General features: G+C 42.8%; 1 protein-coding gene across 8 annotated transcripts in view; it reads left to right on the forward strand.

Moving 5' to 3' along the window:
* Pde1c (phosphodiesterase 1C) overlaps nt 1–27,433 on the forward strand; it is a 253,566-nt gene extending 226,133 nt beyond the window's left edge. For 4 of the 8 annotated variants that reach the window (XM_042695103.1, XM_042695104.1, XM_042695108.1 and 1 more), the window contains 2 exons: nt 11,376–11,441; nt 25,331–27,433. In XM_042695103.1, coding sequence (XP_042551037.1) covers nt 11,376–11,441; nt 25,331–25,500 — 236 coding nt within the window. In that variant the 3' untranslated portion in view covers nt 25,501–27,433. Of the gene's footprint in view, nt 1–848; nt 1,413–11,375; nt 11,442–15,204; nt 15,475–25,330 lie in introns of those variants that run through there. The other 4 variants (XR_006149805.1, XM_042695106.1, XM_042695105.1 and 1 more) reach the window with 4 other exon arrangements.
* Nucleotides 27,434–27,681: the final 248 nt, after the last annotated feature.

A 27,681-nucleotide genomic window follows, 5' to 3' on the forward strand; every position in this document is an offset into this window, starting at 1 on the left:
GGCCTGGATCAATGGCCCCTGGAAAATTGCAAATCAACTGTAATTACAACAGATCTGAGGGGGTCACCTGTTTTTTTACGAGTTTTCTGCCTAATTTCAGCTAAGTCTTTTTTTAGGAGAGGCTCTTAGTCTTTAAAGTTGAGTGGAAAACTTTCCTTGTCCTGAAATGACCTGGAACACCTTTGGTGATGTTAACCTCTTCACTGCCATTGCCCTGCACAGAAGGGAGCTTTTAACCTAAGGAATGGTGAATTGCAGTGTTGTATGAAAGGAGAGAAGGAATGGTGAATTGCAGAGCTTCTTGTGCTATTTCTCCATGCATCTTCCTCCTCTACCTCTCACTCTGGGTCCTGTGGAGAATTTGGGAGAGTGTCTCACCTGCATAATGAGTTTGGCTGGGACGTGTCTTGTTTTCAATGTCTCTGGGAAGCTTCTTTGGGTGGGGCAAAAGAATTCTAAGAGAGAATCAACATGGATATAGTTGGGGTTAGATGAAGCCAATTTCTTTGAATCCCACTGGTCATGGAGGCAAGTTGATCAGGGTGGCAAATATTCTGATCTTGAATGCAAATAACGTGATGCAATATCCAAGTGCCTGAACCAAAGCCTTCACCATACAATTTAAACCAAATACATCAAACGTACCAGTGTTTCAAATTCTCCACTAGGATTTTCTTCTTATGGAAAGAACAAATTTCTTTGCAAAAGAGATAGTCATGACCAGTCTTGAAATGTTTAATTGGCCCCCCAATTTTCTGCCCCTCCCTGACTTTTTCTTCCCTGAGAGCAGGTGGGTGGAGGGGGAGAGGCAGCATTGACACTTTTCTTTTTCTTTTTCTTTTTTTCAGATTCAGAAGAGTAGAAAAGATCTCCCATACACTAAAAGAGGCTGCCAATGTTTTGCATCATCTTAGCTTCTTCATTCTCCTCCTCCTCCTCCTCCTTCTTCCACAAAGACCCTGTGTGGAGAAGGTGTACAACTTTCGAGCACAACCCCCCCCTGCCCCCTCCACACACATTTGGCCTTCTCTCACTCATGCCATCTCCTCCTTGGGGATGACTTTTGAGAGGTTTGCTTGAGGACTTAGAATTCTGGGGATTTGTCCCCTGAGCAGATCAAACCACTTGAGTATTTTTGCATAAACCAAGAAATAAAATGTGAAGGGACTTCCTGAGTACCCTATGCCAGCCACCTGGCATCCCTGCACCTGTCCGGGCCGGTGAGACTGGACATCTGGGATATGCTAGGAGAGACGAGAAAAGCCACCCACAGGGACTCGCGCCTGGTCACCATCAAGGCTGTTAACATGGTTATTTTTGCCCTGGCTGCTAATCTTGGATACAGCCAGGCTGGCCTTCACCACAGCTAGAATGATGATTCCAATTTCTGGCTCTTTCCTGAGTCAGGAACATTTATTCCCCCACCTCACCCCCAATTTCTTTTCAATTTAAAAAAATGTTCATATGCTTTCTCCCATTTGAATAACATGAAATTCTGTTGGCCTTTTGAAAAGGGGGGCTCTGTGCCACGGAGGCATGTGCTTGATGCTTGTGTTATTTTATTGTACATTCAGGACTGTAAGCTTGAACATACTGGCTCCTAGCCACACTGGCAGGGGGTAGGGCCATTGTTTTTGGTGGGTAGTTTCTATAAGTAAGAGGTGATGGAGAGTTCACCAATGGTGGTTGCTCTTCTTTTGAATATCATTTTTATTCAGGGAAATGATAAGGGAAGTAGCATCAGGAATGTAAGTGTGAACATTCTTTTCACTCTAGTGAGTCCTTTATGATATCAGATACGAGCTGAGTAATAGCTCGAGTAGAAAATAAAAATTGTAGGCATAGCAGGGAAGATAGGAATGGCATCACCCCCAGAGCCAAATTAAAAGGGGAGTGCAAGGCAAGTGTGCTCCTGTGGACATCAGTGGACTGCTTTGATAAAAGTGAACTTTACCCTGTTACTTTAAAGCTTTAGTCCTTCCCAAGAGGAAACGACAGGGAGTAGGATTAAGAATAGGAAGAGAAAAAAAAGAATAGGAAGAGAAGCCAGGCAGTCAGCTTCCAGATTTAATTTCCACATTAAGAGAACAAAAGCCAGTTATTTAAACACCTCTGCATTGGTAAGGTAAAATATTGGTGTTTTCAGATGGACAGATACATCTCTGAGGTGCTTGGCTCTCTGGAATATTCTACAGCCATAGTTGTGAAGAAGGTGGTTGCATAGCTTGCACAACTGTGTGCTGATGCAGCTCAGGTTTCTTTTATTGGTTTTATATAGGATCTCAAAATAAAAGATCTATATTTCTGTGGGTCTCATTTTTGCTAATAGGGACCACAGTAAATAAATGAGATGACTTCAGCAGCCCAGGAGATCAAAGTGTGTGACTCAAATAAGCCATGCATTATCTCAACCAGGTGGTACATGATACCTCACCACAGGCTCTGGTCTCTGGGAGACAGCATGGAAGAGTAGAGACTGTAAGAAACTGATGAGGATGGGTATTGTTGAGAGAAGCCAACAGCCCACCATCTGCTGCTTATTGGCTTGGTGGTACATGGGAATGGGAGTCCCAGATATCTAGAATTTTCTGGAAGTCTCTCCAAAGTTTTACATGTTGTGACTGACTCAGAAATTTACACTGTGCCAACTGTGCATAAGCTCATGTCTAGGAGACATCAGACTGCAAACCATGCTGTAAGAGGTGGCATGGTTCTGTATATGACTAAATATAACCACATGTATGTCAGCGGAACCTGCATCTCTCACCTTGTTTCTATCTTGTATTTTTGTATGTGGAGCTTTTCAGCCAAAGTAGAATGTCTACAGCTTCCATTTTATAACCTAGCAAGCAAAACCAAGCATTTGCAAAAGAAACAGGAATATAGCCATTAGATGGAAATATTTCTCATTTGCTTTAAGTTGTTAATCAGCAGGAAAAACATGGAAGGAAAATTTCGCTTAAAACAGAGCAGGAAAAAAAAAGATCTCTGTGTACCTCACTGTTAGTTTGAAGCCTTTTAAAAGTGTTTTTGAAGGTGTATTGGGTAAAAATGTGAAGTTGTTTTTTTAAAAAGTACCAATGTGCTATTATGCTGTGAAATGATACTGGACATAACAAACATTAAAATCATTGTTCTGAATCAGCCTGGTTGGGAGAACATTTCCAAAGCCATCACTCATTTCCTGGGGTCTTTTCTTCCCACTTGAAACTGCTCCTCAGAGATGGGCAGCCATGTGGGACTCACATTGTTCTTTGCACTAGCTGGGGCCTCTGGCTAGAAAAACCTATACATTCTATGAGGGCACAGTATGCAGATGGCAGTGGGGACATCCTCACTTCTAACCAACCAATCACAGGCTCTGCACAATCCTGTGAGAACCCTTGAGTTTGGGTCACTAAATAGCCCTACAGCTTTATGATTTGGTAGCATAATGACTTATTCTTAGGGAAGTCCACGTTGCATCTTTTATTCATGCCTACCTTGCCTGGGCTATGAGCCTAAAGACCTTGTGGCAGCAAAAGAGAAGCTTATTTTTAACCCATTCATTGAAGTGGACTTTCTTCCACTGTCCATTTCATATTTGAGCTTTTAAAAAGAGCTGTCTCAAATGTCAAAAAGGATCCCAAAACAGAGCTGACACGTGAACAGAAAACTTATACTAAGCATGTATCTGATGCATTCACAGAACTTCTGACTTTGTATCATGCTTTCCACATCCTTTAGCAACATTGCCATGAGGTGAGAGAGGACAGGCCTCTTCTCCTGAGGAGCTCTTGTGGAGATGGTGGGAAGGAAAAGGTTGAGTAGGTAGACAGACAAAACATGCAGTATACTTGTATCTTGTCTTTCTTAATGTCTGAGCAGACACTTAGACAATGGAAAATTTCTCTGTAATGTTCCTTGTAGAGTTTGGGGATAAACAAAAGAAAAAAATCACAAAGAGAAGATTTGAGATTAAAATCTTGAATGTGGAGACCTGTATCTCAGGTAAAGAGGGATGCAGACCCTTACAACACTGTATTTTTCTCCCATTTTGTGGGCTTTGCTCTCCTGATTTTGAGTTGCTGACAGGATAGTACTGCCTGGAACTCAGCCAGTATCCAGGAAACACATACAGAATTGTCAGTTGGAATTCTACTGTTCACTTGGGAATGCAAACCAAAATCAAATTCACTGAAAATGTACTCAGCATCTCCTCTGCACAGAACACATCACTTAATGTTCATGAGCTTATGTTTTAAGTGTGGGCAGACACACCCTGGTTACATACCAATAGCTTATTCTAAGAGGAGGTGAGAAACGGCAGGTATTTTGGTAGAAAGTGTCACGGCCAAGTTTAAGAAAAGTGTCTTTAAATTTTCCCAAGGATGTTTAACTTAAGGGAAAAAAGTCATAGCAATGGAACAGAATTGATCTGAGAATACCCAAAGAGATGATGACATTGATCTGTATGAAAAAAATATCAGTGGATTCATTCAGATGCCAAGTTGAAACTTTAAAAATTAAGACGGATGGCACAGTAGACAGGATCTGTGTGCACAGCACACACACACACACACACACACACACACACACACACACACACACACACACACATTATTGCATAGTTCTGTACCACAAATGTAATGGGTTCAGCACCTGGCAAGAACGAATGCCACCCAGCACAGTGTTACAATCACCTTGTTATACTGGCTCCTATTACTGAATGAAATAGAAAACTGCATGTAATTCATCCACAGTGACCCCATGATTAAAAGCCTCATTATTACAGAAGAAATGGACAACATGAAAAAAATCATAATGAACAATAACAATATTCCTATAAAATATGCCTGTGGACATCAAGAAACACAATTAATTACCTGAAGGCCAGATTTCGGTTTTTATGGTTTCCTGTCATTAAAACGCACTGCTGGTCACCACGGTTCCTCTCCTTGGGGTCAGAAAAGCAGATGTCTCTAGGGGCCTCGAGGGGCATCTGAGAATGGTAAATCTCCTCCAGGGAAGTCTGCAGCGAGCAAGCCTTTTTTCACTGAGAGAGCTTCTTGCTTGTATTAAACAAGGGTGGGTAGAGTGCAGATCTGGATTGAAAGGCTCAGAAGGTCAAATGGCATATTAATTTCTTCTTTCCTTAAGCAACCCCCCATCCTATTTATTTTTCTTTAAAACTGTTGGCAGACACATGTGAGATGAATTCCCGTGTACTCTAACCCCCAGTGTCAGCATAACACTGCCCATGTAGTGGCTTCAGTAATGAGTAGCCTAAGTGCCAGAGCAGAGCTGGGGAACTGAAATGATTGGTGAAGTCCCTCCCTCACTCAAGGTGCAGTTGGTCAGTTTTCCCAGGGGCCACTTCACCCCGTACTGGAGCAAATACTGGCTGTAACAGGCCCTAGGTGGCTTTCATCCTGGCCATGTGGTTGAGTTTGATATCCTGCAGTTCCTGGCCCACTGTCATTCAGCACCATGGGTCTGATCTATGCTGTAAATCCATCAGATTATGGTGCCCATTACAACCCAGTGGTTGTGAGATTACTTTTAATTAGCTTGCTCAGGAGGTGCCCATCTTTAAATAATCTTTGCCCTTATGTCCTAATCTAGGAGGAGGGATTTCTGTATGGTTGTCCATGTCTTTGAATATGTGTGCATGTGTGTGATGACACAGATACATGGTCATATGCCACTGCACAGTAGACATACATAACCATAAGTCTTATCTGATAGGTCTTTAGAAATCTCCTGTCAGTTTTCATCTGTAGAGCCCAGCTAAGTCGCTACCCATTCTGTGCCTGCCCCTGGTGGGGTCCTCCTCCTAACCCCATCTGGTCTAGGTTTCCTTGCCCCATTTCTGTCCTTCCCATCTCCTCTCCATGTTTCTGTCATTGCCACATCATTTCCCTGACCTGGATCTGTTGCACTATCTTGTGGGCAACACAGAAACACCGTGCAATGGAAAAGCTAAACAAAGCTAAGCAAAGCTTCTTCAGTGCAGCTGGGACATGGGGAGGAGCTAGAGGCCAGGCCAGGTGAGGAAGACAGCCTTAAAAGAATGTCCAGGGCCAGGCCTGTCAGTCAGGGGCTCAGCAGGTGGACCAACTGCAGCTACTGTGATTTTGTCATCCTCCTCACTCAGCTGAGAGCACTGTGCTTGTGGTCCAAGATTTTCCCTTGTTTGGCTGCTCTGCCCTTATGGAGGATCACCTCATCTCCTCAGCTCTAGACTTTGAAGCTGGATTTGTGGGAAATCCCTGGATTCCACCAAGAACACTTCGGTTTCTTCATAGAGGAAGACAGGGAGTGGTCAGTGAAGGAGGCGTGTTCTCATGACTCACTTTTGTCAAAGCTATGACTCAAAATCAAGTCTCAGGGCTTTATGGGAAGCAAATAGAGCTAAGCCCCTCCTGGGCAGTTGACAGTAGACCATTGTAAATCCTTACTGCACAAAGGAGCCTCCGGATCCCTCAGTGTGTAACTCCCCCTCAGCATCTCACAGGACAAGTGCTTGTATGTTCTCACTACCAAACGAACACTTTGCACTAGAGTTTGCAAAATGAAAAGGTTGTTTTTTTCCCCCTAATTTCCCACACTCTGTTTCCAGAGAAGGAGCAAAATGCTCCCCAAAGACCACCCCCCTTCCATCAAATCCAGGGACCAAGCACTTTTGCTAAACACAGTAGATATTCACAGAGGGTGACAGAATCATGTTTCATTTCTAGTTTGGGACTAGTTTTGAAGTTCAAACTCAACGTCTCATACTTGCCAGGTGGGATGATACTGCTGAGCCATGCCTCCAGCCCTGTTTCATACCAGTTACTTTTAGGATAGGGTCTCATTGCTAGGCCTCCACCAACTTTACGCTTCCTGTAGTTGCCAGTGTCACAGATGCATGCTGCTGCAGCCAGCTTCCCTCATGGAGACAATCTCCAGGACCTTTCTGTCTGGCTAGGCTGGAACTATAATCCTCTTTTTCTTGGCCTCTCATGAAGCTTAGGGTACTAACATTCACACTCCACTTACCAGCTCTTCATTAAAAAGGAACTTTTTCTGTCCTGGCCCACCCCGAACCAGAGTCTTTCTACTCTCAGACTCCCAAGTAGCCAGGATTACAGGGTTGAGCCACTGGTCCCTGGCTCCATATCATTCTTTGAGAATGAGGGATGAGTTAGATGAGTTTTCAGAAACTCCTCCTCCAATGTAGAGAAGCTTTCAGAGGGCCAGGCTGCCCTCCCAGGGATATTTTCATGGTTCACCACGATAGGATTTTACAGTCCTAAGAAGCTAGCTATCTAATTCCATTTTTTTTCTTTTTCCTTTTTCCCAAAGGCCGACAGTTAGAAATAGTTTCCTAGCCTGCAGGAGTCTGGCTAGGAAATAGTCATGCCCTTTGAGTAGGATGCAGTTGGCTTATATACTGTGGGGCCTGGGCCTATTTCCTTCCAACCAACCTCCTAGATGTGAGGTTGTAGGGGCAGGGTTGGCAGCAGGGTAGGAATAGGATGGAGATGGGGGTGGGAGAAGGGGTGGGGCGGGTGGATCTTGCACAGTACCTGTGCTTGATTGTTACCCATTTTGAAAAACACAGCTTTTCAGAACCCACCTCCACACTGTGGGATCTGATTGTACTATAACAGCATTGCTGTTGTCAGACCATTAAAAAAAAACTTAAAATAACTTGTATAACTCCATCCCACAATTAGTAGGTCAACACGCTGTGTTTACTTAGGGTTTACTTATGTGTTAGGGTTTACAAAGTTAAGGCCATACAGGATAGTGAATTTTGCATTTTGGCCCATTCACCTGACATTAGGTAGTAAACATTTTTTTTTCTGTTTTCCAAACCCCATGAATAGAATTCAGTAGCAGCACAGCACAGTATTTCAGTCTGTGGATCCAGCACAGGCTATTACCCACATCTCTCTCGTCAGAGGAAATTAGGTTAGGTGCTTTTCTTTGTGATTTTGCTCTTAAAAATAATAGATATGAAGATCTTTGAATTTTAGATTTTATCTTATTTCTGAGTAGCGAAGTTGAACAAATCTGTGGATGTACAGTTACTAGGTCAAAGGTCAACTAGGTCAAACCTTTTCTGGGGGTTCTGAATTCCAAGCACATTCAGATGTCAGAACAGCCCTATTCAAATAGCAGACAAAGTGCATGTCTGAATAGCTCTTGTGATTTCCACCATTGTTCTTTGGGATGGACAGATATGTCACACCAAAGCAACCACAGCAGTACAGAGGCTGCGTGGTGCTGTGGAGGGAAAATACCACATACCAGACCTCATATTGCCTGCAAATTATATGTGCAGACCTTACTCATGTACTCATGAAAAGCAATGCTTTGGAAATTACAGGTGGTCTGAATTCCTCCAAATTCTCTGTGACTTCTCCTGGCCCAAAGCAAAATCAATCCTTCCTTCCCTCCTTCCTTCCTTCCTTCCTTCCTTCCCTCCTTCCTTCCTTCCCTTCTTCCTTCCTTCCCTTCTTCCTTCCTTCCCTCCTTCCTTCCTTCCCTCCTTCCTTCCTTCCCTTCTTCCTTCCTTCCTTCCTTCCTTCCTTCCTTCCTTCCTTCCTTCCTTCCTTCCTTCCTTCCTTGTCTTCCTTCCCTCTCTTCCTTCCTTCCTTCCTTTCTTCCTTTCTTTCACAGTACTGGGGTTTGAACTCAAGGCCTTGTCATGCTTTCTTAGCTAGTGCTCTACTACTTGAGCCATGCCACCTACTATGTACACACACATGCATGCATGTGCGCAGCCATGCACATGCACTTCCTTCCTTCTGCACAGAAACTCAAGAGTAGCATACCAGGTCAGGTACAACCCACCCATGTGGTGCTAGGTGATATCCAAGTCTGGAGAAGTCACACCAGGCTGTCTCAGTGTCTCTGTCTGCCTCTGTTAATAAAGACAGGTTGGTGGGAGGAGGATGGGGACACACTGGGAACTCTGCCAAAGGCACAGAGAAACACAGATCTCTCATCACCAGCTCAGCCTGGAAGTTCCTCCCTCCATGTCTGCCCAGGGAGCAGGGGAAGGCCAGGCCTCCTGAGCCGAGGAACCACCAAGCTGCCCCTTTTGAAGAAGTCCTGTGGATTCCCAGCAGGGGGTGAATGTGGCCACAGGTGAAAGCTAAAGCTTGCAGTGGCTGAGCACCTTTAAAGTAGTCAGCAAGCCCACAGGGCTTCCTAAGAGCATTTATGGAAGAGGACTGACCACCTGATCTTCTACTAGATGGACAAAAAGAAATGACTAGGCTTGGCTTTTATTTCCTCCTTACCTCCTCTTCCTTCTCCTCTCCCCTCCTTATTTCCTGTGCCACAATGGAACCCAAGACCTCATGCATGCTAGGAAATACAGAATTTCTTCTCAGTCACCATCTAGATTTAAATGTACCCCCCACTTTAAATATTTTAATAGTTTAAATTTATTTACATACGTACATATAATGTATATGACCCAAATCTACTCATGTGATGTAACTCATAATTACTCCCTTCTTTTTATGGGTTTTCAATGGATTCCATCACACAATTATATGTGTGTTATACACACACATGTACACACACACATTTCTATAATATTCACCTCTCTGATTTTCTTCTCACTCAGTGGAATGATAGATTCATTTTCCTGGGCCACTGGCTAATGTCATTCTCATTTCTTGGCCTTAACTAAAAGACTTCGGAGGAACTTTAGTCAAGAACTATGGGTATGAGTTCAAATTTCTTACCAGGGTGACTCACTCACAGGGTGCTTTGTGTAGGTACTGTGTGAACAGCACTCACTGGGTGTGTAGATATTGTATGGACAGCATCCACTGAGTGCTTTGTGAAGGTTCTGTATGAACAATACCCTCTGGGTGCTTTGTATAGATACTGTGTGAGCAGCACCCACTGGGTGCTTTGTGTAGGTACTGTGTGAACAGAACTCACATGACACTTTGTGGAGACACAAGGTGAACAGCATCCTGGGCACTTTGTTCGGATATACTGATCAGCACCTGTGCAGAGCAGCACCTACTGAGTGACTGTGCTTCCAGTGTGAACAGTACACAGCGATCTTGTGCAGAGGGCTGGCTGGCCCTGGCTGTGTTGCTGTGTCACATTGGGCAAATGTTACGTCTTCTGGTGTTTATGGCACATTCTTAGATTACTGGTCATTAGATTCCCCTGGGTACCTACCTAATGTGCCAGGCTCTGGCTCCACTCCTTGGGGGCCCAGAAGTTCTGCCTCCATGTCCCAGAGGAGGCCCCGGAGGCTGGAGTTACATCACCCCTGATACTGAAACAGATGCAGCCATGCTTAGACCCCAAGCCCCCTGTGCTGATGGAGAAACATGTGTGCGCCCTCACAGGGCTTCTGAAGACAGAGTCAACCTCTACAAGTTAGGGAAGTGGCCTGGGGTTCATCAGAGCAATAACATTGACTTGTGTGGAGTTCTGTCTCCATCTGGCTGGGTTGTTAGATTCCTCACTCCAGGCTCTTCCCACTCAATCTGGATGGCAAGATAATAAATGAATGAATGAATGAAATATATTTATAAATTTATCAAATATATGTATATACATGTCTGTGTATATAAATAAATATGTCTATATGTCCTTATGTATGTACATGTAACTTACACTATATATACATATATATATATATATATATATATATATATATATATAAAATATGAACACTTTTATAGAACATCCCTTTTCCCCTTGGTTTTTCCCTCTGTTTACCGAGCTGGAGTCCTTTTCATCTCCTATGACCCAATTAAACCACAGCTTTGAACCCAGAGCCCCTCCTAACAAGCATTCCTTGCTGGCTACTAGGGAACATAGACCTCCTCCCCTAGCCACTGTGTTCCCCCTCTCCCAGCTCTCCAGTCCTCTCACATACCTCTGTTTCTATGATCCTGACCTGAAATGGATGAAGTCATTGTATTTCCCTCGTGTTTCAGAAGAGGACAGGAACCACTGAGCGATCCAGGGCAAATAGCAAAGAGAGGCTGTTAGGCAAAGCAGGGACACAGCCCTGAGTCTTCCATTCAAGAACCAGACTTCCCATCCCTGCTTAGCCATCTTCCGCCATGATGTCTACTTCAGGCCCAGGGAGTGGCACATGTAGGAGGCTCCTCTTGTGCAGGGGCACTGGTCCCAGTGTCCCAATCTTCCAGCCCAGCCAATCTAGTACAATCCCCCACCCAAAAATGGAGGCTGGCCTCCTGGCTTGCAGGAACCATCGCATCCATGTTCCACGGCCTTCTACTAAAGGTTATTTTTAGACCCACACTTTTAGGATATCCGACGACAGGTCAGGTGAACACTGGCCTATCCACATCAATCCAAAATTTTACTTCCCCTTATCCTTTCTTTCCTCTTCACAGGTGCAAAGAAACATTCTCAGGGCTCGCCGGCCCCCAGCACCAGCTCAAGTCGTCTGACCTTGCCAGGTGAGTGAACATCTGGCATCAGAGCTGAATGCAGGAGTTGATGAACAGATCCTTGCCAGTTCTTTATGTAGTATACCCCATCTTGGTTGTCCATGTTATGAGGTTCTTCTAGCAATGGTCTAGCAGTTCTATAGTTGGCCTATGATGTCTCCCATCCAGTGGGAGAAAGAACAGGATTCAGGTCCTTTTTGCTAGTCACCTGGTCCAGCTCTGGGAGCATTGGCAGACAGAGGGAAGAATGGGAAACCGAGTGCTGGTGGCTTGTGCCTGTCATCCTAGCTACTCAGAAGGCTGAGATCTAAGGATCATGGTTTAAAGCCAGCCTGGGCAGAAAGTCTGTGAGACTCTTATCTCTAATTAACCACCAGAAAACTGGAAGTGGTGTTGTGGCTCAAAGTGATAAAGTATGAGCCTTGAGCACCAAAGTTCAGGGACAGCACCCAGGCCTGGAGTTTAAGCCCCAGGACTGATGAAAATAAAGAATGCTAGTCACTCTGGTGACAGAGAGAGAAGGGGTTCAAATTCTGCAACCACATATGCACTTCTTTATCATCCCATGTCTCTGGCCCCTCACTAATGCTATAGGTTCCTCACCTGTCTCTCCTGAGGATGAGAAATAATATTGGTAAATTTGGCATAGTACTCACACAGGGTTGGCGTAGATACACACCTGGTTTAGATTACTGAGAAAAATAGAGGCCACAGGACCCTAGTACCCTCCAGGGTGTAGGGGAGATGATTAAGCACTTGTGATAATAGCTTTGGGCCTTAGTAGTTCATGTAAGGTTCTGTGTCGATGTCTAGGCTTAGACTCCTTTCTACAATTTAATGGAAAAAATGCAATTGATTTGGGGTGGGGGGGGTAGAAAGGACAGTTGTAGAAAGTGAAAAATGTTTATTGTGAAATAATAATAATACTAATAATATACAGAAGAAATAGTAGCAACATGTTTTTCTTCAGTTAATTAACCGAGACAGTCTCTCCTTCTTGCTATCCTAGACTCAAGTTGTGCTTTGTGTGCAGTTTTGTTTCCTTTTGAAATTCATCCTTAAGTCACAGCATTTCCTCCATGTTACAAAATTAGCAAATATTCCTGTGATTGGCTGGTATTTCAAGGACTATGTCACAATTTACTTGTATGTGACAATATGGCATTTATTTTCGTTTAGTTTTCATTTTCTTTCTATCTGTGTCACCCTTCCACCTCCCATCATTCTCCCCCATCCCTACCTCACTCCCCCCATCAGGGAATTTGGTTCCGTTCTGAGGTATGTACATTGGATATGATGACTACATCGCCTCCCATGCCTCTATTTATTTTCACGCCTCCTTTGACCTTCCCTCTTCCCAACAACATAAGTTTCAGCTTCCTGATATTCATTTTGTTAACCTCTGACTTCGTTGTACAAAGGCATTACATCCTTGCATTACAATCCTCCCTTGTGTAGATGTATTTTAGACAGTTTGGGTGTACGTGCATATGACTCTGTATGTATTTTCACATGTTTGTCATTTAGATCTAACTTCCACATATGAGAGAAAACACTTCCCCTTTGTCTCTTTGAACCCAGCTTACTTCATGTAGCATAATTTAGCTCCCTATCCAGGCCCGGACAGGGCCTGCTCCCAGCCTCACCTCAGAGATGCCTTTGTTGACACCACAGGTACACAATTCTTAGCTATTTGCAGTAAATAGCTGTTTAAAAAAATACTGCAGTTGTGCAGTGTACCAGATATGGGCCTTGTCAGAATTTTCATGGGTGTTGTTTTCTTCAACATCATCCATGTGCCCAGATCCAAACAGTTCAACAGCTCAGTCACTAAGAGAGGAAAATGTCTATTGTAAATTCTAACCAACATCGCCCAAGAAGTTGATTCTTTGACACACAATTCCTCTGCTCTAAGTGAATGAGAAGTTGGACAAAATAGAAAAATAAACATTTTTTTGGCAGCACTTGGGTTTGAACCCAGGGCTTTGTGCTTGCTAGACAGATACTCTATTATGTAAGCCCCTTTTTGTTGCCGTAGTAGTTATTTTTCAAACAAAGTCTCATTCTTTTCCCCTGGACTGGTCCATCTGTGCTTCCCACTTACCTGGAATGACAGATGTACACAACTTGACACAAATACTTCACTGGTTGAGATGGGGTCTAATGAACATTTTGACTAGGCTGTCCCTGAATTGTGAACCTCTTTATCTCAGCCTCCTGAGTAGCTGGGATTGTAGGTATGAGCCACTGCACCCAGCTTAAGGAAGTAATTTTTGAAAGGCCGTGCTGGAGACAAATGTCTCTGGGAAGCAGAAACAAAGGGCTGTTCTGTACAGATGTGTCTCAAAGTGTGCACAAAGTCCACAGGACAGCTGTGCTCTGTACCCAGAGCAGGAACATCAGGAAGGAGTCACAGAGACCAGAAGAGCCCAGGGCCATGGGACTCAGTCTGAATACAGGATGCGAAGTGTGGGGGCAGAGGGCTACAGCCCAAGGGGTCACAGAAAGCTGCTATTCCTGGATGGACAGGAGGATGCTGACTTGATCTGTGCTGTCCTTGGTATGATCATGGGACATCTGCTGTAAACTGTCATCATGGGTCCTGGCTCTGACGTGGAGGAATTAGAACCCTTACATGAAGGACATCACAGCCATCTTTGAAAAGTTCTGAGCCTCTTCAAACGCAATCTCAGCAATCTCCTGGCTCAGCAGTTCTCTTGGTTTATACAACCTGAATGTTGTGAAAACTTGTTCACAAGTGTCTACTACTTGGCATCCACGATTGTCCACACATAGAAACAACCTAAACTTCTGTCACCCGGCCACCAGCTAGACAAAATGTCATCTCTGTTCTAAATGAATGGCATCTGATACGCCACCCATGGATCTTGGAAACATTTTGCTTAGCAGAAGCCAAGCACACACACAAATCCCACATATCATACAGGAAGAAGAGTGGGTCATGCAACTCTACTTGTGTTATTCCCTTTAAAATATTTCTGAGCAAATATAGAAACCATTAACATTTACTTGAGTGATATTGAATATGTAGATGCGCATCATTCTAGTATTTCTATTTTTCCTCTATGATTTAATGTTGTATTAACTTTTAACTGAAAAACCTGTGCTCGTGTGGCAAGATGTTTTTGTTGAGGGATTCGTTCATGCTGGTGATTTAGCAGATAGTTTTCAGAAATGTACTATTTTCCCCCTGCTAACCCATGGGCAGAAATGGGCTTTGGGATATGAAGATGGGGTGTGAAGGAAAGTCCAGCAAGGACCATGACTCCCTACGGTGGCCACCTGCCATCACTAAATAACTGCTTGTACTCTTTCTGAAGTTACCTCCGGGCTCATCCTGGAACCCCAACACCAGGAAACTTCAACTTTCATGTGGGAAAGTCATAGATCTTTTTCTAGCACCAACATCATCTATTGGGAGTTTGTGAGCCCCTGTGGACCTCCATGGGTGGGCCGTCAGTGATGGAGAGCTGGGGAAACAGTGGCTCCCGGTGGAGGCGTGGTGCACAGCTCCTCACTTCCGAGCAGAGAGTCCCCGCCCCCTTACTTTCCGGAAGTGGCCTTAGAGGACAAGGTACAGTACTGCCATCGCTGGCTGATGCAGATGTAGCTGGTCCCATGTGCAGCTGCTGGCCTGTGCTGTAGTCCTGGCTGTAGACAAGGCTCTGCTTCTAAAACTCCTCCCTGCTAGAGTGTGTGCATGCCCCCTGTTGGCGGCCTGGCAATAATATTGTTGTATGTCCTGTTTTAGGGGACTACGGATAAAGCGGACATCCAGAAGCTTTTTTGGAAGAGACTCGACCATCTTTGAGGTCCGAAGACATTATAGAAAGCTTATGTTTCTTTTGCCAAAACAAAAACTACATGTATTGTAAGTTATTGAGAGCTTCAAAAATGGTGATTGTGGATCTCCCTAATATATTTTTTTTTTCCCATAAGTACTTTTATGTGTATGGTAAATCTACAAACTTCAGGGAAATGCTAGGTTTCTAACATGTATTAAGTCCTTCAAACTCTCCAAGGCAAGTACTATTATGTCCATTTCACAGGTTAGGAAACTGAGGCACAAGCAGATGAGTAGCTTGCTCAAGCTGGCAAGGGGCAGATAGAAAGCCTATGCTCTTTCCTGTATGATTTGCTGTCAGCCTGATGCTAAATAGCCTGCATTTCTAACTACCTTCCACACTTCCATCTGCCTAGGGATTACTTCCCATCCACCAATTCAAGGACTTTGTACTAACTTCATAGTGCAGACCTGAATGGCAGTCTCTGAAGCTGACTTTCACCTTGAGTTCACTTTGAAGGATGTCACTTATATGGACTGAGTCAAAACAGAGTCATTGTTAGGCCTTGATTGAGTACTTCAGAGCCCTGAAGTGCTTTATCTTTACCAGTTTCTTCTAAAAATAGGCCTTATTAGTAATGACCAGAGGCTGAGGGCTGTGGACTGGCCTTATACTTCTAGACTTCATTCTCATACATGGAAAAATATCTATGTCAATGAGAAAAATCAAATGAGAAAGAGTTAGCTTGCATACAATGTTTCTCCACTGACGCAGAATGAACCCTGTATGCTGTACATGCCAGGGCAAACACAATTTAAAATCAATCAGCTCCTTTTCAAGGGAGATATTTCTGGAATCTTCTTTTATATCACAGGGTATTTGATAGGTAGCCATTGTTTAGATAAGAATAAACCTGATTTTTCAGTCTAGGCTAATTGTTCCTCTTTTTCACTAGTTTGCTAGGCACTGGGGAGGGCTGGGAAATGGTGCCACACTACTGTTGAGAGTGGAAATGAGCTGAGATGCTGTCATTTGTGTAAGGCAGGTTTGCTCAGACCTTATACTTGACACTTGAGAAGAAAAGGACTTTCTCCTTAAGCAAACAAGGCAGTAAATCTCCCTGCAGACACGAGGGAGAAATATTAGCTTCTATTGACAATTTTACAGCTGGTATATGTTGGTAGTGAGTAATTTATTCTCCAAATGAGAGATTTATGAAGGTAACTGAATGTGATTTAGAGAAGTAGTTTATTCATTCATTTAAATATCTCTTTTGCACCAACTGTTATCAGTCTTGATTGTGTTCTGGGGTTCAGGATGTATATTCTCTGCCCCCGTCCTCAGGAAGTGGACCTGCAGGGCTGACTTGCCAGTGGGCTAAAGCACAAACAGGGAGAATCTCAAAGACCTCCAGTGAGGATAAATTAAAGCATCATTATGACTCCGCATAATGAAAGCAAAGAGCCTCAAGAATTAGAAGTGCCCAACTGTTTCCTAATTTCTCTACATTCCCCTCATTATACCAAGGTTATAATTCAGGGACTGGAGCTCCTTCCACCCTGGCTTGTTATCTGAGATACCTTCCTCATCCATGTCTCCGAAGCACTATGACTATAGTGACTGTGGTCATTACTGGATGGGTCACTGTGTTTTTTTTTTTTAATTTTTACCATGCTTTTACATTGCTTAGTTTCAATTGTGGACTTGGATTTGGCCAAGTGCTTTCCTTGGGTGGCTGAATGGAAATACATATATGTACATATATATGTATATATACATACTTTTCCAACATATGTGTATTTTTGATAATTGATCTTTGTGAATCAAAGTGGAGTGTTTTTGGCCAAATGTTCACAAATAAATCCAGTAAGCGATTTCCTCATGGTGTGACAAGATCTTTCTTATTTATAGTAAAGTTGAATTGTATGAGAGACAGGGAGAATTTTTTTAAGACTGTGGTAACATTAAGGGCAGGGAAGGCTCCATTAAGAAGCACCGGGTAACCTTTGATCTTCCTGTGCTGTGTAGTAATGGTCATCCTATGCCAAGCACCTGCTTCATGCTGGGCACAGGGCAGAGAGCCTCAGGTACATATTCTGCCCTATACTCTTCTGAGGCCCGCACAGTCTCGTGAAAAGCAGTTACTATTTTATTCACAGAAGAAAGAATGAAACCCAGAGAGGAAGTACAAGAAGATGCTTAAGATCTCCTGAGGATCTTGCAGAAATATCTCAGCCCAGTTCTGAGTACCCCAAGCCCAGGATGCTTCCATAATTTCTCCCACTTCTCCCCATAGATGCTCTGTGGATCTGTGTTCTGGTCTTAGAACCTAGCCAAGGCCCTTAGGCACAAACCCAGAAGGACCAGAACAGGTTTCCAGGCACTGACCAGTTGTGGTCAGCTGCCCAAGACCCTTCTTACCTTCAGTCTAGTCCTCAGTCCTTCCATTGGGGTACATTCCAGAAAGTGTGCCATAGGTGATTTTGAAGTTGTGTGGACACTGTACGGTGTGTGCACACACCCTCGGTTACACAGCCTACTTTACATGTATGCTGCATGGCACACACTATTCTGTACATGGGTCATCACTCACCATTATATAGTGCATGCCTATTTCTGGCTTGTGCTGAAAACAAAGGTAGTTCATTTAGCAGCTCTTAACCCTGGCTACCCGTCCAGTGACCGAGCATTGCAAACATACCGAGGTTGAGATCCAAATAGCTATCCCAAAGGCTCTTGGAGCAGGGATTGAGTGGCAGATTTTATGAAACTTTCCTAGTAGACCAATGGTCTCCAGGGTTGAGAACTACTGGAGGAAGCAGACATCTTTAGGTGGGATTGAAGACATCAAAGCTATATGTTCTGCCTGTTTCATCTTCCCAACTCTTCCAGAGACCTTACATTACCCTTTGGGTGATTTTTTTCCATGTCAGATGGGTAATGATTTGGTTAGGGTGAGGTGGGGTGTCACCTTAGTTCCTATTGGATAGCTTGTCATCTTATCTAGGCTTCTTGTTCTGGAGCTCTTTGCTTTGTGTGAGAAAAAAACCGGAAGCTATGGAGAATTTATGTGTCTCATTTTCTTGAGGTAAAGTCCTTGGAGAGCTAGAGTCTTTAAAAATGCAGATAGTGGCTTTGATCATTCTCATTTTTAATACATAATACACCTTGAGGAGTCCAAGAATAGCTCATCATCTTAGAGAACACTCTACCTAATGTGTGTGGTAGAAGACTGATTTCCTGCTTGGGTTATGTTGCTGCATTGTGTTCCTCCAAGGGGCAAGGACTCCTGTCTGGTCTCCTGTCCGTGGGGGCCCCGTTGCATTGCTCTTGGATCTTGAGATGCAAATGAACTCCCAAGTTAGAAAAGGATTGTGTTATTGAAATTTTCTGACAAGTGTAACTCTTCTAGATAATTCCAGAAACAAAGGGTCCTCATCCTAGGCAGGGGATAGAAACTGGATCTCATGAGCATGGGCACTGGGCTGCTGGCTTTACGCATACACACACACACACACACACACACACACACACACACACACACACACACACACACACACACACACACACACACACACACACACACTGTTTTCATTCTCATCATGGCCCTCTCAGCTGACTGTTGCTTATTTATTCTTGGTGCTACTGTGGTTTTGAACTTGGGGCCTTGCCCTTGCTCCGCAGGTGCTCACCACTTGAGCCATGCTCCTGGCCCTTTTGGTTTCACGATATTTTCAGAGAGGTTTTTGCTTTTGCTGATAATATTCTTACCTGTGTCTCCCCTTATAGCTGGGGTGACAGGCATGCATTACAACACTTGGCTGAACTGAGGGTCATTCTCTCCATTATATCAAACCCAAAAAGGGAAAGCACACACCCAGTTACATGGGGCCAGACTCAGAGCTGAATCTGGCCATCTTCTGAAGATGGTAGGGGCCTACACATGAGAAGGTGGATATGAAGGTGGGTAAGGAGGAGACAGGTGAGGGTAATAACAGGAGAGGGTTCTGCTCTAAGTGAGCTACAACTTAAGCATTAGACATTGTCTCCACATGGCTCTCATCTGCAGCCAGGGGTGACAATCACTGAGTTACAATTTCAACTCAAGACCTGGAGCCTGCCTGCCATGGTGGCTTCTTTCTGTGAGTCTAGACTTTTGGGACATGTTGGCGTTCTACTCTGCACAGTGAGGGAAGAGGTGAACGCAGTTGTTTAAGAGACCTTCATGCAGGTGCATCCTGAGCCATTGCTTTAAATGAGATGAGGTCCTCTTGTTCTGGGAGAAGTATGATGATAGCTGCTAACAAGGCTATTCAAGAATCCGCCATACATCCCAGGTGTATATTCAAACAGTGATATATAAATTTGGTGCTATTTTAGTGTGACCGTCTTAAATCTACTATAGTAGTTGTTAAAACTGAATTAGGGACCACAATCATTTTAAATATACAAGGAGAGATCTGAAATCTAACTGCGTGGAAGTGAATCTAGACTCCAGCCGTTCTTCATCCTAGCTTTGCAATCTTTGGTGAATGATTTAAATGTGAGAAGCCTCAGTTTCCTCAACCAGAACTGGAGAGAGACAGTACTTCGTGTATAGGAATGTGGTGAGAATTGCAGGTAATTCATGTTAGAGTCCTAGCATTGTGATTAGCCAATCAGTGTATGATATACAGCTAATGCAATTATGTTATCAGTGCATTTACTGTGATGAACATCACTTCTTTTATTCTTCCATCTTCAATCACAGGCTCGGCTTTTACATTCTTCCATCATCACTGGGGATGACTCAGAGCTCCTGGATGAATTTTGTCCATTTTTTATAAGGACTCTTCATAAGATTTCAGGCAGACACCACAAATTATCCTGATTTGGGAAATGCCACATGTGGGATAATTGTTTTCATCGATGTAAAACAACATTCCTGTGACAATAAATGATTATCGTCTTAGTAATGTGTTTTGTGTGTGTGGAGGTGTGCATACATATGTCTGTTGGTGGAAATGTTTGTTTTGTAACTGTCATTGTGGCATTATCTCTGCAAGAGAAGAAAGAAACCTAGTGTCCAAGGATAAAAAAAGATAAAAAGCTGACAACAGTAGAGACCTGTCCATGGAGAGTCCAGGAGTCTCTGGGTGTGCTCACTGCTCTGCACACATGACATTATGGTTGTAGAGCACTGAGAGAATCAAGAATGATTGTAATGGAAGCCACAGTTACTTCAAGGCAGCTCACTGTGCCACTCAGGTGTGGAAAAGAGCAAGTGATGGTCCTTCCTTCTGTCCTCACCATGTATAAAACACAGAGTGGACATTGAATCAGCCACTGACACCCAAGGCCTAAACGTGTTTGCCTTCCACTGTGCTATGAGATGGTCATGAGATGAAGAGATCCTTTAGCCAAATAAAACCATCCACACCTGCCGAAGAAAAGCAGCGTGCTCTCAGTTGCCAACAGAAATCCATAACCCATGCTGCCAGTACTTATGGGACAACTTAGCCATGTGCAGGCCTCATTTGCCACCCATCCTGTCAGTGCTGACCAAGGCCCACCCTCTCCCATCTCCACCAGCAGGTCCAACAATCTCTTTGAAGAGATGCCAGTGGCCAGGGAAGTTGAATTCTGACAACTGAATTCCAGCCAATTGAGACTATTCCTCATGCTGAGAATGAGAAATTCAATAATACAGTGACTGGGTTCCTGTTGAGTTGCAAAAATAGACTGAATGCAGAGGGTTCTGCGGCTCTCTAGGCTGAACATCAGGAGCCCCAACTGTTCCCAGCCATTGCCTTCCATCCAATGCCCTCTTGTTTCTCTGTTCCACTCCCCAGGGGTGTTCAGTGCCCAGTCCCTCCTTTACACTAAGTCACAGAATTAAGCTCTGGGCATTTAAAAGAGAACAGTTCCTCTATATAGAATGATGTCTATTGTTAAGCTTCAACAGGGTCATTAATTGATAGTGTTTACTGTGTTAGGGTAACTCAAAAGGCACAGTTGGCATGGAAATCATGCCAGGCCCCAAATCCAAAAGTCTCATGCGCCCATATGCCAAATAAAGAGACATGGTGAAGGGCAGAGAGAAGAGATTTGTTCCATGGCAGCCATGGGAAGATAGCACCTTAGTACATCTTCACTCATCTTCAGGAGTATATATATTGGCTTCAGGCTGAATGGGAAAGTTGGGGGCCGGGTGAGTTAACACTGTCCCACATCCCACGTGTGGGTCAGCCCAGGTGTGGGCTGGATAACCATTGGTCTGGATCTCTGGAGTTGTTCAGGAGGAGTTAACACTTTATCATGGGGGCAGAGCAGGAACATGATACCTGATGGGTGATCTAAGTGTTTGGCTGTTTCCTTTAGGATGGTAAAGAAGAGGACATTGTCTATTTGTGGGGGGGAGGGAGCAGTTTGCTTTTTATACAAGGTACTTAACTGCGAATCTTTTCTTTTCTGGAGCCCAAGGTGACTATCGCAGAGACTAGTTCAGATCCACCAGCACAGATGCAAAGCTGGGGGCATTTAGTTCATTCACAGGGCCCAGAAAAGGTATCTTTTAAGTTGCTTCTTATAGGGTGACATCGTTTTTACCTCGATGCCTTTTTGTTTTTTAAGTGGGCGACAAGCTTTGGTATATTTAACAGAATAGAATCCAGAAAGGAAAGCCACGAGGGCAGGGCTTTCCTTCTGTCTTGTTGTATTACAGCAGCACGGGGGTAGGCTCTCTAAGAAGTTAGGCAGCAGGTTAGTCTGCAAGCTGCACAAAGGGTCCTCAGCAGTGAGTTCTCTGAGATGACTATAACAAAAGCCTCCAAGATACTTCGTTTTATTTGCTTTCTATAAGGTATAATTTTGTAACATAGCTCTGGTCTGTGATTTTCTAGAAGAAACTTTTGTCAGTTATGTTTCTTTCTTTTCTTTTTATCTTTTTTTTTTTTTTTTTTTTTTTTTGATGCTGGTCCTGGTGCTTGAACTCAGGGTCTGGGCACTGTCCCTAAGTTTTTGTGCTTTACCCCTTGAGCCACAAATCCACTTCCAGCTTTTTAGTGGTTGACTGGAGATTATAATCTCATGGACTTTCCTGCCCCAGCTGGCTTCAAACTGTGATCCTCAGATCTCACCCTCAACAGTTGTTAGGATAATGGGTGTGAGCCGCCTGCACCTGACTGTTAGGTTTCTTTTTAAAAAGTTACATCGCTCAAAGCTGATCATCATAGAAAATCAGAAAAAGGAATCAACTGGAAGCAAAATATACATAAAAATAAAATAGCGGTCTTAATGTGACTTGGAGACAAGTACTGCTATGATTTTGAGTTTTTTTCCAGATTTTGTGCATATTTATGTATTTTCTGATAATGAGGTAAGATTGTCCATTTTTGCTAAGAGAAACTCATTCTATCTTTCAGGTGTCATAATGTTACATTTTAAGAATATACTAGTATTGACTTCATTCCCTATGATTGCATAGTGAAGTTTGTCTACATTTTGCTTCAAAGCAAACACCAAAAATGCATTCTCTTATTGTTAGCAGTGATTTGCTGGTTGTTTTTTTTTTAACCTAAGAGTAACTGGTTTTCCAGATCTGTTCCAGATCTCATCCAGGTAACACAGTACCTTAGTGGTCATGTCTCCTTAGAGTAGCTCTGGGCCCTGACAGGTTCTCTCCCAGCCGTCTCTGTTTTTGTTGTTGTTGTTTTTGTTTTTTGATGAATATTAGTCTGGCATTTTGTAGAATGCACTTCAGTTGTGACTTATCAGAGAGAAGTTATGTATTTGAGGGAGGATGACCATAGAGGTAAATTTCTATTTTTATCACAAAATGTACATTTCCATCACATAATATCAGAATGCATGCTGCCACCAGTACTTACTTGTGTCACTTTGATCTTCTGGATAAGGTCATATGAATTAGATTTTTTTCACTGCAAAATTACTCTTTGTACTGTGTCTGGACAATACACTTTGGAAGTGCTACAATTACCTGACACTAACTCCTTCTCAATCTTAGGGTGTTTGCGTGCATAAATTATCTGGTAATCTGCAAATAGAAAATTGTATTTGAATAGACAGGTGTAACAGAATTATCTATTCTCTCATGTGTTTTTATTTCCTCACTTATGTCAGTATAGGCTTATTACTTTTCTACTTTGGGTGGTAAAACGATGCTACTATATTTTATTGCTTAAAGCAAGTTGAGATATTTCACTTGGAGATTGCTTATCTGTTGTTATTTGTCTACAAACACTTTTCAATGTTGTGCCCCAAGAATGTGTTCCAAGTGTGCCTGGTCTATCTTGTGCCTTAATCCCAGGAGTCATTTCTTCACGAATCCCTAGTTCCTTTTATTGAAATGTTAGAAGTCTAGGTCTACAGACTGTGGGCTGCTTGGAGTTTCTAGGTCTGCTGACTTTTCACTGCTCCTAGAACCAACCTCTCAGCTGATAGAATGAGAGAAAAAGAGGTATATGCTTACACACATAAACACATGTATCTATACATATCTTTATATGCAACCTTATCAATATCACTGTTAACTGAATTTATATTGTTCCAAGTCTAATCTATTACCACATGCTTCTATCCTTTCTTCTTATCTGTAAATTTCCTAATAGGTTTATTTTACATAGTTGCTCAATGACTCATGTAGAGTGATAAGAGATGTTATCTGTATCTATGTGAGAAGCAATGTACTTGCATGAGAAACAGCATTGCCTATAAGACTACAGTGCTTATGCCTACCTTCTTTGGCCTTTGGTCTGTGGAGTCCACTTTTATCCAAAGCTATTTATTGTCTTTTCTTGTCTTCTCTTCAGTGAGGTTGTTTCTTACATTGGCAATGAAGTCAGATTGTTTGGTGACATTTTGCCTTCGATTCTGGGATCCCATAGCTCCCTAAATAGTGTTTTTAATTTGCATACATTAAGGATCACTTTCTGTGGATTTTGACAATTGCATAGTGATGCATATCTATCACTATAGCATCACATAATATAATTTCACTGCCCTGGAAATCCTTTACTCATCTATTCGACCTTTCCTTCTCTAATTTCCTGGAAATCACCAGTCTTTTATTATCTCTATAATTTTTATGAGCATGCTATATAAAGGAATCATGGGATATGTTACATTTCTAGACTCTCCTGCGTTACTTAGCAATATGCATTTAAGATTCATTCAGAATTTTGTGTGGCTTGATAATTCATTTATCAATCCCTTCACTTATTGAAAACCTTGGTAATTTCCAGTTTGGGGAAATAAAAGTTTCTACAGAAGTTTCCATGTGGACATAGATTTTTTTTTTCTAATCAGTCAAGTGAACTCAGGATCGCAATTATTGCATCATAAGGTAACACTAATCTAGGCTTCATGAGAAATTGCCAAACTATCTTGCAAAGAAGTTGTAATGTTTGGCATTGTGGAAACTCTTCTGCATGCACGCTGGTCCTTGTTGCTCTGCATCCTTATTAGCAATTGGTATGCAGTAGAATATCTATTGTGTAAATTGTTAGTGACAAAAAAAATGTTAAATCTGTATTCCTGGGGTGATCTGACATGTGTCTTCTCCAGTGAGGAGTCTATTCAGCTCTTTTGTCCATTTTTAAGTCAGGTTGTTTCCTTTGGTTGAGTTTTAAGAGTTCTTTCTAGGTTTTGAATACAGGACCTTTATAGGTGTTTTGCAAGTATATTCTCAAGAACTTCCTTTAATGATAGCCGCTTTCCAAACTCAAGAGCTCACTTCCATGGCTAAATGTCGTCAGTGATGCAACTCTGTCCGCCGCATTTGTTCTGCTGTCCCCAAGTGTCCCACGCTGTCTTCTCCCTTCCTTAACCCCATCCACGTCGTCAAAGAGCCTTGATGTGCTATGAGCACTGTCTTTCTGTAGGAAGTCCTCGCCTTTGTTCATTTTAAGACAATGATGAAGTTGATAATGTGGTTACTGATCTATTGGTGATGAGGGTCCCAATAAGGCTCCAACTCTATGTGCATATGCTGGCGTGGGGAAGGCCAGTCTGGAGGAAGTTGACTATGATATGTAGGTTGTACTGTGCCCTTGGTGAGTCTAATAATTGTCTGTTTCCTTTCCATGGCTCCAGTCATCAAGCCTCCTTTGCGTCACTTTAAACGCCCAGCTTACGCCTCCAGCTCCTATGCACCTTCGGTTCCCAAGAAAGCTGATGACCACCCTGCAAGGTACAAGATGCTGGATCAGAGGATCAAAATGAAGAAGATTCAGAACATCTCACATCACTGGAACAGAAAATAGGGCCAGAGAGAGAAAAGAGGGTGTGAAGAGAGCCTACCTGTCAGAGCAGGACAGGCCTCGCACATCCTTGGAGGGCTGGCATCATCTGGGAAGAGCTAGCACCATCATGGTTGACACAGGAAGGCAGCATCAGGGTATATGTGATTTAACCTTTGTCATTCTCCTGCAAGGCCCATCCGTGGCTGGATTCGAGGTCAATCCACACTCCAAGAATAAACTATGTGGCTTTTATTATATAAATCTTTCAAAGTTGGACCTATGTTACAATTATATATCCTGTTCAGATAAAAGAGGAAAAGCTGCCATTTTTCATCCCTAAGTTTCAATTTGCCCCCAATAAGAATATACTCAGTATAGTAATCATCATATTTAAGAAGTAAACTTCTGAGAGTATCTTTTCATTTTAAATACTCTTATCTAAGATACAAGTAAATATGTAATTTTCATAGTAACTGCATTCAAAACAGAAGTTATATGTTTCTGAATGTAATAATTTTAGAAGGAAAACATGTCTGAAACTTATATTTGTATACATTTCAGAATGTGGGTGTTACAAACTGGATCCAAATTAAAAGAAAGAAATCTCAAATAGAAAAGAAAAAAACCCTTTTTTGATCTCTAATCACATGTGCGAGGATTTGGGAGTTTTCAAGATATTTCTTCTACTCTTTCTCTTCCATCTCAGTAGAGAATGCTGAGGAACCATGGGACACTCAAGCCTTAACAGTCAAAGTTATTTAGACATAAAGTTATTTAGGGGGGTGGGTTCTGGAACAGGAAGGTGAACTTAATTGTAATTCCTTATTTACAGATGTTTCTCCATAAGACTGGAGATGTCTTTAAGTTAAATGTCAGGTCACCTTCTCAACAGAGCACGTGTCCAGAGCCCTGTGGTATTCTTTGCTCTCATGGCCATTGGTAGAACAGAAGACTTCACAGCTCACTTCTCTTTGGGGTGGCATTTTTTTTTTGCCTTTTTATATCTCTCATGAGAATTTTTATGTTGGTACTGAAATCAGAGAAATAGCAAGGGAAAGCTCATGATCAGAGATGCTTTTTTTATTCCTTCACAAATGAAGTTCTGGTTATCAGGGCCTGAGTTTTTGGAAACTTCTGTTTACAAAAGTAGTCCATGGATTCGTGGTCCCTACTCTGTATCTTGTGATGAAGAAGAATAAGATTGTAGGTCAGGGCTGCTATTGCTGAGCATGTCCACTAAGAGGCCGAGCTATTCAGGAGAGTCTCACAAAGACGAGGCAGCCTTCATGGTCACAGCCTCCTGACTCAGTTGTCAGGGGTTTAGAGACATCCATTCCCCTGTCCACAGTTCATGTCCAGTGGACCACAGTTACTCAGTTGAGCCTACTCCAGAGTTTAGTGACCATCCTGAGCTGCTTATGTGTACCGTGCTTTAAAAAAAAGATGGTATTATAGGGAAATTTAATTTGCTTTCCAAACAGGAAAAAAAAAACACTGAAGACTTTGTGTTAAGGAAGAAAATTGTAACTCTTAGCTCCTGGCTTGGTATTTGAGCAAGAAAACCCTTCTGCAAACTGGTAGCACTTCCTCCACCTTACTTAGGTTCACTCTGCAGGTGGTTCATACCTGTTTCTATACAGATGTTCTAGATGGTGGTACAGAGCCACGGGATACAGTGATGCTTTCTCTGTCTCTCAAGGTCTCCAGCTTTAGGGCTCAGGCTTTGGTGTGGCTGTGATTTCTTGACTGTGCTTCTTGATGTTGGAAGCCATCTTTCCGAAGAAGAAACAACTTTAATTGCTTGTGTTATTTGCTAAGCTGTTATTTTTTTAACCTCTACTAATATTTTAGTTGAGCAAATGTAAAGATACTGAAATGTTGTAAAATGCCTCCCCTGTATTTTTTTTTTTGGCATGGTGGGTTGTATAGAAATGCAGATTCTATTCTTACATGAAATAAAAATAAGCTTTTAAAGGACTTCCTTGTATGTGAGTCATCTCTAACTTCTCTGGAATTCTAAGTTTTTTGTTTTGTTTTGTTTTGTTTTTTGGGTCCGGTCGTGGGGCCTGAACTCTGGGCCTGGGCGCTGTCCCTCAGCTCTTCAGCTCAAGGTTAGCACTCTACCACTTGACCCACAGCACCACTTCTAGCTTTTTTTTATCTGCTTATGTGGTGCTAAGGAATCGAACCCAGGGCCTCATG

Source organism: Dipodomys spectabilis, unplaced genomic scaffold (genome assembly GCF_019054845.1).
Source record: "Dipodomys spectabilis isolate Male_0828 unplaced genomic scaffold, ASM1905484v1 ptg000178l, whole genome shotgun sequence".
NCBI lineage: Eukaryota > Metazoa > Chordata > Mammalia > Rodentia > Heteromyidae > Dipodomys > Dipodomys spectabilis.